Source organism: Papilio machaon, chromosome 25, assembly GCF_912999745.1.
Source record: "Papilio machaon chromosome 25, ilPapMach1.1, whole genome shotgun sequence".
NCBI lineage: Eukaryota > Metazoa > Arthropoda > Insecta > Lepidoptera > Papilionidae > Papilio > Papilio machaon.
This window is the reverse complement of record NC_060010.1, coordinates 4,121,502-4,132,936: the sequence shown is the minus strand read 5'-3', so window position 1 is coordinate 4,132,936 and position 11,435 is coordinate 4,121,502. Positions and strand designations below refer to the sequence as shown.

General features: G+C 35.3%; 1 protein-coding gene across 1 annotated transcript; it reads left to right on the top strand.

Moving 5' to 3' along the window:
* Positions 1-6,035: 6,035 nt before the first annotated feature.
* LOC123722419 lies at positions 6,036-6,978 on the top strand. Its single transcript, XM_045684131.1, has one exon. The coding sequence runs from the start codon at positions 6,064-6,066 to the stop codon at positions 6,976-6,978; it is 915 nt and encodes a 304-aa protein (XP_045540087.1). The 5' UTR covers positions 6,036-6,063.
* Positions 6,979-11,435: the final 4,457 nt, after the last annotated feature.

Below are 11,435 nucleotides of genomic sequence, written 5' to 3'. Positions count from 1 at the left end.
TAAAATTTTTACAAAAATTTAATTTCGTATTTATCTATATCAAATTAGCAGCCTTGAAAATAAGTTTCAACCTTCTACCTGTAAAAATGACGATAATTCCATACAAACTTTCAACCCCTTACAACCCCTTTTTCGCGTTAAAATGTAACCTATGTCCATCCTCAGGCTCTAGACTATCTGTGTACAAAATTTCATTTAAATCGGTTCAGTAGTTTTGGCGTGAAAGCGAGACAGACAGACAGACAGACAGACGGATTACTTTCGCATTTATAATATTAGTAAGGATGTATAACATTTACACATTTACATGTAATTTGGAATTTTGAGTGTCGTTTTCTCATATCTTATTACGTCTACGAAACCTTTTAATGTTGCGGTTGATAAGGAATTTTTAATTTATGACTTATTAAAGATCTTCAGATGGGGTAGAGGAATTTTGGAATGTTGGCCACGTTTTGGGAATAGACGTTTAGGGCGTGACCACGAGTTAATGATTAATATATTGTCTATTAGATATTTGATTCAAAAGTGTTTTAAAAGAAATAAACTAACAGCTAAATAATCTTCGCAATAATATAGACTCAAACCGAACATAAACGAAAATGTCAGACGTTCCGTAATGACGGATGGAAAGAAACTGCTCTGAGCAGCAGCGCATGCTTCCTTATAAAACCTTTTATGAGACTACCCCCAACAGTCCTTCCGTTCCTAACATGTCAACATTTTTATACAACGAACGGCGGAAACACCGAGGACTTCATTTCATCAACGCCCATGGACATCTGCAATACCACAGGAACCGCAGATGTATTGCCGGCCTTTGTATAGATATATGTAATTTTATATCTCTATACATCGAATAGTTAATCAGTAAAATGGCGACCACAACCTCCGCAATTCTCCAATTAAAATCTGAATTATTCACATCATGCGGCCGTTTAATAAAAGGAAAATTGCTCCTTTTGTTCACAAATTAGCACCAAAACGCAATAATTAGGTTCACGTCCACTATATATCATACTAGGTGTGCCCGCGACTTCATCCGCGTAAAATATTGTTTTCGAGTAGCATTTTTATTACTTAGGTTAATTATTTTACTTAAATGTGTGAAATAACAAAACATACATAATTTCATCCCCTATTCCACATTGTTACTCTGCACCCTTCAGGGTAACACAACCTTTGAATGTCATATTTATTAACATCAAATTAACAGTTTAAAAATAAGTTTAAATTTTCTAACTATAAAAATGTCGATACAACAATTCCGCCACCACTTTCACCTTTCGGTTCTCTTTTTTCAGGATCTATCTGTGTACCAAGTTTCATTTAACAGTAGTTTTGGAATTGAAAGTGAGACAGACAGAGTTACTTTCGCTTTTATAATATCAGTAAGGATTATACGCGTATTCATACTGCTTTTAGATTATTTGCCAAATACATCTGTTGCCATTTCAGTAAGTTTAATTTGATTTCCAATGTTAATTACAAAATTAGCTTATACCATTTACATATTTTCAGTAATTAAAATGAATTTCTCTCAACTCCATTATATAAAATACAGTATCAAGAGCTTTATTTACAGGAAACGATTAAAATGGATGACTTTTATCTGTGTACATGTAGCTAGCGCCCTCGAGCTTAAATGGAAAGGTGCAAATAAAAGGCGTAATTTCGACCCCAACTAAAAGCTTTTGCATAATCAGAAATTTCGCTGAATTTGCTGCGAAAGGTATTTTGGTATAGGACAATTATTTTTATGCATCTCTGTTATTTTTTATCCGACTGACAAAGACAGTGATGTTTTTCGCTCGTATGTAAGTTTGTTTTATGTATAACCCATATAGGTACATACGTAATTATATAAATTCCATTAAATCGAATGACATCTTCCTCAAATTCGGATAAGTCGTTTAGGCTCTAGGACGTCACAATGGAATTTACAGACATACAAGTAAACTTTGTCAGTAAATTACCCTCTTTGTCAGTCGGTTAAAACTTGTTGGATAAAAAAATATTTAAAATATAATATGAATAGATTATCTATTCAAAGTGAAGCTTTCTTCATCGTTTTTATTCCGACCAAGCGAATTTATATTTTATCTAGGAAAATGGACGGAACTTTGGCATTTCTAATATGGATTATTGATAAAGCTATGTCAATTAAAGGCCAGTTGTACGTTTTATAAATAAGGCTTACATTTTTTCGAATTCATACTAATTTGCAGTCTCCGCGTTTATTATAGATCAAAGCTTATTCTTTGAAGTGGAAAAAGACAACGCCTTTTCAGTAAGGATTTATTAAAAGAAAATATCAGAGCAATTTTGGACAATTTAACTTGAAAAATAAACGCAATGGATTTTTTTTCTTTATACTTACGGAGACAGACTATTTAATAATAAAACAAATGACCAAAGTAAGGGAAGGAAATTAAAAAAAAAATCCAGAATAAATGAAAAAAGATATAGATTAAAATGTGGAATAACGCGCATAAGCGACAATTTTATTTTAATTCCACACGGACAAAGCAGCTAGCGACAGGCTGTACTTATACAAATATGTGACGACAACCATATTTTTTTTAACAGACATGTCAAAACAAAATAAAAGAGTATACGAAACATTCGAGGCATTTGCGAAGTTAAATGAAACGAACATCTTCATTCATTAAATATATAACATTTAAACATTTCAGAAATATTAATTCCGGCATTGTTGAATGTAATTCCAAGCCTGCGGTGGTTTTGGGTAATTTTATCTTTGCGGAATATTATTAAATATAATTTCAATACAATTCATAATGAAGACAAATTAGCTTAAATACAGGACGTTGCTTTTTTATTATCACCTTAAAAAAACGTTATAATACCGATGATAATTATCTTGATATTTTTAATCAACACATGCTACTATTGGCTCTAGATTTCCACATAACTTATAAACAAGAATTATTTTTGTCGAGAGTTTTCACTGCTGAAACATCTGTATAAAACAATAGTATATCGGTAAGCGTAGGCATAGGAAGAGATGAATGGAATTCGTGATAGGTGACATGATTAAGGAAGGAGTGAAGACTGAATATCAATTCAGTCTTCACTTCATCTTTGTCATGTAGATCACAACATGATAAAGATTGTTTTCCGACCCCATAAAGAGTGGGATAATAATAATAATAATAATAAAGCCATTTATTTCCATACAGATAAAACAAAATTAAAAAATAAAATAAAATGTACAAAGTAACTTACTTCTATTTGCAATTTTTTACAATTCCTTAAATTTTTTTGTTTTTATTAATACACTAATCTGTAGGAACCCCTCTTCGGGTAAAGGCCTCCTCCAAAGACGCCCATTTCTCTCTATCCTGCGCCACCTGTGCCCAGGAAGTGCCGGCTGTTTTCTTTATTTCATCCTCCCATCGTGTAATAGGTCTTCCTATACCTCTTCTTCCTTTTGGGCCCTTCCATAACGTTGTTCTAACAGTCCATCTCTGATCACCTAGTCTTGCAACATGTCCCGCCCACTTCCATTTTTGCTTTAATGCATAACTCAAAGCGTGTTTTGCTTTAGTTATATTTCTTATTTCTGTGTGTCTTATTCTATCTGCTTTTCTGATATTGAGCATGCTTCGTTCCATTCCTCTTTGGCAGGTGTTAATTTTGTGTTTTACTTTTTTCGTAAACTTCCATGTCTGACAGCCGTATGTTAAGCATGACAGAAGACTTGTATTCATTATTTTAGTTTTTATGTTGATTGGGAGCTTGCTTTTAAATATTTCGTAAAGACCCCAATATTTATTCCAAGTTTGTTGTACTCTTCTATCTATTTCGAACTCGTTACTTCTTCTTTCGAAACTTATTCTTTTTCCCAAATATATATAGCTTTCTGTGTATTCTAGTGGAATATTTTTGATTTTAATAGGGATTTTTTCTGCGTTTGTCATTGTCATCGTCTTTGCGAGATTCATTTCCAAGCCAACCGCGACACTAGCAGAGTGTAGTGTTTCGACCATTAGTTGTAGTTGGGTGCTTGTCTCCGATAGCAGCACTAGGTCGTCTGCGAACCTGAGATGGCTTAGATATGTACCCTGCACCTGTAGTCCCATGTATTTCCAGTCTAGACTGCTGAAGATGGACTCCAGTACAGCTATGAATATTTTCGGAGATAATGGATCCCCTTGTCTGACTCCTCTTTTTATGGGGAAACTTGGACCAGTGGCCTCAAGTTTTACTCTTCCTGTGTTGTTTTTATAAATGCTTTTTATAACTTTTATGTAGCTTTCATTTACTCCTTGATCTCTTAAGTCTTTCCATATCCTCGTGTGCGACACAGTGTCGAAAGCCTTTTGGTAGTCAAAGAGTGGGATAATATTATTATAAAATTAATTATAACAGTGGTAGACGCCAGCAACAACAACATCAGTTGCACGAATTGGCCGGCTCGCCCGGTGAAATACCACGACCACACAGAAGACAGGCGTTAAGTGGAAGTAATTCCGCGTTTCGTCTGATGAGTGTGGTGCCGGAGGCCTAATCTTAGTCCTCTTTTCCTTCCCACCCCTTTTCTTATAAGGAAAGGATGGAAAAGGGAGGTGGATTTGATGAAGGATGAGATGCACAGGAAGGTTAAATATTCTCTTTTGGTGCTTCTCCCTTCGTCTATTGAGGGTAGGCAACACATCTGCAATTGCGAATGTCTATGGGCAGCGGTCGCTTCGCCATTTCGGCGAATTCATGTGGCCGCTTGCTCGTTTGCTACCTTGTAATATATATAAAAAAAACCTTTTCAATATTAAATGTTTCTGTATTCAATTAAATTAAGTAACTTTAAGAATGCAATGCCCATTTTCACGTCCATGATAAAATAGATAAAATGCAAATTAGATGTTACCTAAAACTTTCTTAACTTAACCAATTTTCAAATACTTAATTCACCTAAAACGAAAAGGGACCAAACGTAATGTCCAAAAGCTCGAGGATTGCCCGAATATTTGTTCAGCGAATCGTTTTATCTTAAATTTAACATATACAGTTTTGTTTTTTCGTTTTAACGAAATCGAACCTGAACCTAACTTTTTTGTTACTTTATATAAAAACTAGTGGTTGCCCGCGATTTCGTCTGCGCGGAATTAAAAAAAAAACGTAATTAGCATATGTGTTCTTCCAGACTATGTTCTGCCAAATTTCATCAAGATCCGTTGAGCCATTCCAGAGATACCTGCCAATAAACATCCATCCATCTAACATTCGCATTTATAATATTAGTGAGATAATAAGAAAGCGCCACCTTGTGTTAAATATGTAAGTTACTAAGTAAGTAAGTATTCCAGTTTTGTCTATTTTCAGTAAAGTGTCTTTGAACCGTTCGTCTTTAAACTCATAACAAGCATATTGTTTCATTACTTTTATAGATCTATTTAAGATTAAAGTCTTAATTTTAATAAAATTAAGTGAAATTACAAATTTAAATAATAATAAGACGAAATAATATAATTCATTCATCCGTTTTAATATATTCTGATAAATAAAAGCATAATTAAAAAAGCATTTTGAATAGCTCACTGAAAACCTTTTTCAAACATACATCATGTTTCATTTAACAAAAATATTACTTTTTTTTAATAGATGTATTCATTTATTTGTAAATCTTTTTAATGAACTGAATATTATCTAAAGGATTTATTAACTTAGTAAAACATAGCTGCGTAATACATTTACTTTTAAAGCTGTTTAAAGGTTTTAATACATTTACTTCAAGTGTAAATTGAATGCATATTAAAGGAAAAATCTTAGATTGCCTTAACAAATGACCATATAATTTATTACACTATTTATCACTTAATAGTTACAAAGCAAAGTAAGAACGTCGGTGACTCAAGGATTAAGCACATGACTTGCAATCTACCGGTCCTGGGTTTGAATCCTGCCATGTACCAATGTGTTTTTGATGTGTACACACTGGTTGTCATGACAACCATTCAATAAACAAGATGTAAATAGTAAAAAGTGTCTCTTATTTACGCTTTAGAAATAAACATATAACTGGCGACGAGGATAAAAATTATGTCTTTCTTGGGAAGTATACCAAGTTTTGACTACAAAACGACCGAGTGGTCAATTTTCAAGTCAAGATTGTCGCAATTTTTAAAGATAAATAAGATTGAAGATGGCGACAAAGGCGGAGTTCTCCTTACACACGTAACGGACGAAACTTATCGGTTGATTCGGAACCTATCTTACCCGCAAGAGGTCGAATCACTAAGTTATTCTGAACTCGTTTTATTACTCGACGGGCATTTCAAGCCGAAGGTATGTACATTTGCCGATAAGGCGAATTTTTACGAAGCGACAAGAAGTCCAGGCGAATCATTAGGAGACTGGGCGGCGCGACTAAGAGGTCTCGCAAGCTATTGCGACTTCGGCGCCGCTCTGGAAACGGTATTAAGAGATCGTTTCGTCCTCGGTCTGGGCTCGGGGCCCGAACGCGACAGGCTGTTCGAACAGAGCCCGACCGCATTGACGCTCACACGGGCTATTGAACTGGCAGAGCAGGCTGCGTGCGCGAGGCAAGCGAAACTAAGGTGCAGCAGCGAAGCAATGCTCACCAAAGAAGAGCCTATATATCAACTAGGACAACAAGATCACTGCAGACGGAGCGGTAACGGCCGTCGGGTCGGCGCTAGTACGTCGGGGTCATCCGGCGCAGCACCGCGCCGTGATCTGCGATGGGAAACTTCATGCTGTGCCGTGTGCGGGATGAAAAGTCATCATAGCGATAAGTGTCGGTACAGACGTTACACTTGTCAAAAATGCGGGAAGAAGGGTCATCTAAAGAAAGTTTGTGGTAATGACAGAAACAGAGGGTTTTATCATGTCGACTCGGATTATGACGGGCAGGGAACGGAGAATGAGGAGTGCCAGAGCTTCCAGAACTTTAATATGAGGTATGTTACTGTTAGATTGTTTGTATATGAATAATGGAACTTCATCTTCGGCTCTAATTGCGAAATTAAAATACCTCTTTTCAAATTTTGGTATTCCTAACGTTTTAGTGTCCGATAATGATGTTAAAATAAATTCAACTGAGTTTAAAACATTTTGCAATGCTAATGGTATTAAACATATGACGTCGCCCATATATCATCCGCCGAGTAATGGCCAGGCGGAAAACTCGGTACGAACGTGTAAAAAAATGTTAAGATGCATTATGAAGGAAAATATTCCTGTTCATAAAATTGATGAAATTTTATTGGGCTACTTATTTAACTATAGAAACACTGTACATTGTACCACCGGTGAAACACCTGCTAAGTTAATGTTCGGTAGAAACTTGCGATCTCGATTAGACTTAGTGTTACCTTGCAATAAAAATTACAATGGTAGTGAGCAGACGCCCATTTCAAGAAGTTTTGAAATCGGAAATAAGGTTTGGATCCGTTGGTATAGTGGACGCAATGATGCGTGGCGATTAGGTACGATAAAGAATAAAATAGGCCATAGAATGTACGAAATTAAGATGAAAGATTTAGAGCTAACTTGTATTAGGCACGTTGATCAGATCAGGAGGTATACCGGGTGTGATCTGAACTCCGGAATGAGCACACAGTGCTATCAAGACTACGGTCCGCCGGTGTTAGTGACTGCAGGCGATCATTTTACCCCACCACGACAACATTCGTTGCCAGCTGAGGCTGATCCACCAAGCGTGCCGACCGATCATCAACAAGCACCGCCAGGGTTGAGTGTTAGCGGCGGTACCGTAGGAGAGAGTGAGGCTAGAGTTGATGAACAGCAGGTTGTAGAGGAAAGGGATTTTCGAGTAAGTGATCGGCCGGAGCAGCAGGTTGCAGCTGTCGGGTCATCTAACCTGCCTTGTGTTGTTGAAGGGCGGGCGCGGGAGATAAATACTGTGGAGGCGGGCGCTGAAGTCGCGCCTGTAGAAGGGTCCACTCAAGTCTGTGCACGCCCGAAGCGAAAGCCACGTGTAGATTATAAGAAGTATTTTTAATGTTATTTGTTTTTGGGTTTCTTTGTGAGTTTTGTTATTTTTTATTATTTGTTAATTTGTTTGTAATAGTGTGGAGGAGTGATGTGTACACACTGGTTGTCATGACAACCATTCAATAAACAAGATGTAAATAGTAAAAAGTGTCTCTTATTTACGCTTTAGAAATAAACATATAAGTTTTTACATATGTACATTTATCCGACGTTCTAACGCTGAAGGAAAACATCGTGATGCAACCTGCAAATATCTGTGAAGCAATTCAAGGTTATGTGTGAAGTCGACCAACCCGCACTGGGACAGCGTGGTTGACTATGGCCTTGTCACCCCTAACTTAGTGTAAGCTCCGAGCCTCTCGATGGGGACATATAGTGAGCTGATGAAGAGTTACAAAGCTATAACATATCCGAAAGAAAATATAAAGTATCATTAAGAAGCATTTGTGGTTATGTTTATTCATAAAGTTTAGGTATTGATTTGGAATCTACTGTATTTGAACTATTCCTAAGTAATTCGCAATTAGCTATTATACGGCGAAGTGTCGAGGTGAGAAGTCGTTCCCAAACACCTTTCACATCGTACACTAATACCTAACATTCCAAATTCCTCACTTAAATGTCTTCAGTAATTTCAAAACTTTAAGATTTATTTATGTTCCTAAAACTCAACGTTTATACACTGCAGCATAGTTGGACATTAAAAATGATATTACCAACATATCATACGAGTAGGAAAGTGCATTTTTCTTATTATTTGAATTGATTGACTTGGTCTCTCTCTAATTGACTTTCCTCTAATGGTAGTTGATAGTTACAATGGTAAAGAATTATGAAAACACTTGAATCTTACCAATATTCTAAATGCGTATGTTTGCATGGATGTATGGATGTTTGTAAGAAGGTATCTCCAGTACGGCTGCATGGATCTCGCTGAAATTTAGCATATATGCAGAACATAGTCTGGAAGAACACATAGACTACTGGCCAAGGTTTTTTTTAATTCTGCGTGGACGAATTTGCGGGCGATAGCTAGTACTTAATAATTCTAAATCACGCTACAATTTTTGTGTTTTTGGCGTTCAGTTAGAAACGTAGATACGAACATTACAAAAATCACTTTTGAAAAAACCTAAACAACACTTTAACACATTTACTAAGACTTTTATTCGTGTTCGCGTTAAATAGTCACCGTACCATAACTTAAGATTAAGTAGAAAGTCTAAGTTACAGATGAGATCAGGATACACTTTGTTTCACTTAAATCCCGGATAGCAGGCGTTTAATTAAGTTACAAACTGGTACGACTGTAATCTCTGTCAACGTAACGGCCTACATTAAATGAATTACTGTACTCGGGAACGAAACTCAAAAGCTGCTAAGACCAAATTGCCTCAAAGATAACGATATACAAGGCTTTTGAAGGCAAAAATTTTCAAATAAAACTTATAATCTTGAGGTATCTAAAAGCTTTTCGGATTGCCAGAATGTTTATGGAACAAGGTGGTTTATCTTTTTAATTTAGCGCGCTCTTTTATTTTTATAAGAAAACGTTTGATGTATACAGGGTGTCCAGTAACGGTGTGGTTAATGGAAGAGTATAAATTCATTACTAAAAGACCATGAGTAGCTTTGAAATAAAAACAGTAAAAAGATGTGTCTATACAGGATTTTAGTAATATGTATCCGCGTGATATCTTTACAATTTTTGAATAGTCTAATCTTTGTATCTAAAAGGTTTTCTTCTACAAAGACATTGAGTTTATATTAATACAAAGGTGTAGAGCTGAAATTAATAAAAAATCATTTAATCTATTTTTTTTTTGTGTAATTTGTTTACACAATTAAGGTTCAAATGAAGCAAAAATAATAGTAACACATATATAAAAAAAAAAATACGTTACATTTTTGCATTTAAACTAGTCTATACTACGTCATTAAATAGAAATTAAACAACTATCTAAATTGTAATTATCTTGATTAAAACTCCTAGTGTAATAATGTGGCACAATATCACTGAACGAAGTAATGAATAATTCATAAAGGCTGCACTACGGTTTGCGGTTTGGACAGAGAACGCTTGAATCAAACGATGTAACATAAAGATATCACGAAATTAATATATCACTACATAGATTACGCGAAAGTATGCAAACGTATTAAATTTAACTAAATAAATAGCGTGTGGATCCCAGAACATCCTGCGGTATCAAATTGTTCATTTTTAGGGTTCCTTACGTCGAAAGGAAAAAAACGAAACCCTCATACTTTGTTGTCCGTCCGTCTGATTGATAAGACCCTTTTTCTCTGAAACGCGTGGAGGTATCAAGCTGGAATTTATATCAAATACTCAGGTCCACTGTCCCTAGGAGCTGTGAAACAAACTTCTAAACCAACGGATTCAAAAGATACAACGGTTATTTTCCACAAATTTTTGATATTCGTAAGGGAGACTAAACCTACAGAGTACTTTCCGTGAACTCTGAATCTTCAAATTGGGAACAAAGTGAAAAATTACGAAAACCGTAAATTTTTGGTTTGCACGGAACACTCAGTGTACGGTTTTTTTACCTTACTGGGAGTGGGATAAGGATAGGAAGACTAAGTGTCATAGGCATACAGGACGTAAATACGTATCGTGTTATTATTAATTCTAGACATAAGTCAAATTAAATAACATCTACAGAATAGTGAGGAAATTACTGTCAATGCTTATGAATTCCCTTTCATATGAAATTCCTTTACTTATTTTGCTCAAGATGTCGCTTGTCTTTTAAATATTAACTAGATTTCTTATGATAGCTTCTGAAAAGACATTCTTATGGAGATTTATTCGATCCCGTTAGTGTATTTACATTAGAAACTTATTAGATTCTTTTCCTAATCCTTATACTTCTTATAAATGCAAATGTTTGGATGGATGGATGGGTGGATGTTTGTTTGAAGGTATCTCAAGAACGGCTGAACGGATCACGATAAAATTTAGCATAGATGTAGATCATAGTCTGGAGGAGCACATAGTATACTTTTTAGTCGCGGACCACTGCTAGTGTTATAAATGCGAAAGTAACTCTATCTGTCTATCCGTCTGGCTTTCACACTTTAGAACCGATTTAAATTAAATTTAGTACACAGATAGCCTAGAGTCTGAGAAAGGATATAGATACTTTTTAATGCGAAAAAATGGTAGAAAGGGGGTTGGAAAGTGATATGGAAGTATCGTCATTTTTACAGTTAGAAGCTTGAAACTTATTTTTGAGGCTGTTAATTTTATATAAAAAAAATAACTATAAGTTTGTATAACCTTCTACCTTCAATAAATAGTTCAAAATAACAATAGGGAATAGATGATGAAGGTTTTCTTCCTTTTTTATTTTTACATGCTTTCCTATCTCCGTAATTAAACTTATATAATGAAATTTTATATTTTCCAT

Bases quoted from the DNA above. Each gene is read 5' to 3' on its own strand.
- LOC123722419 (XM_045684131.1), top strand. From the start codon at position 6,064: ATGTCTTTCTTGGGAAGTATACCAAGTTTTGACTACAAAACGACCGAG.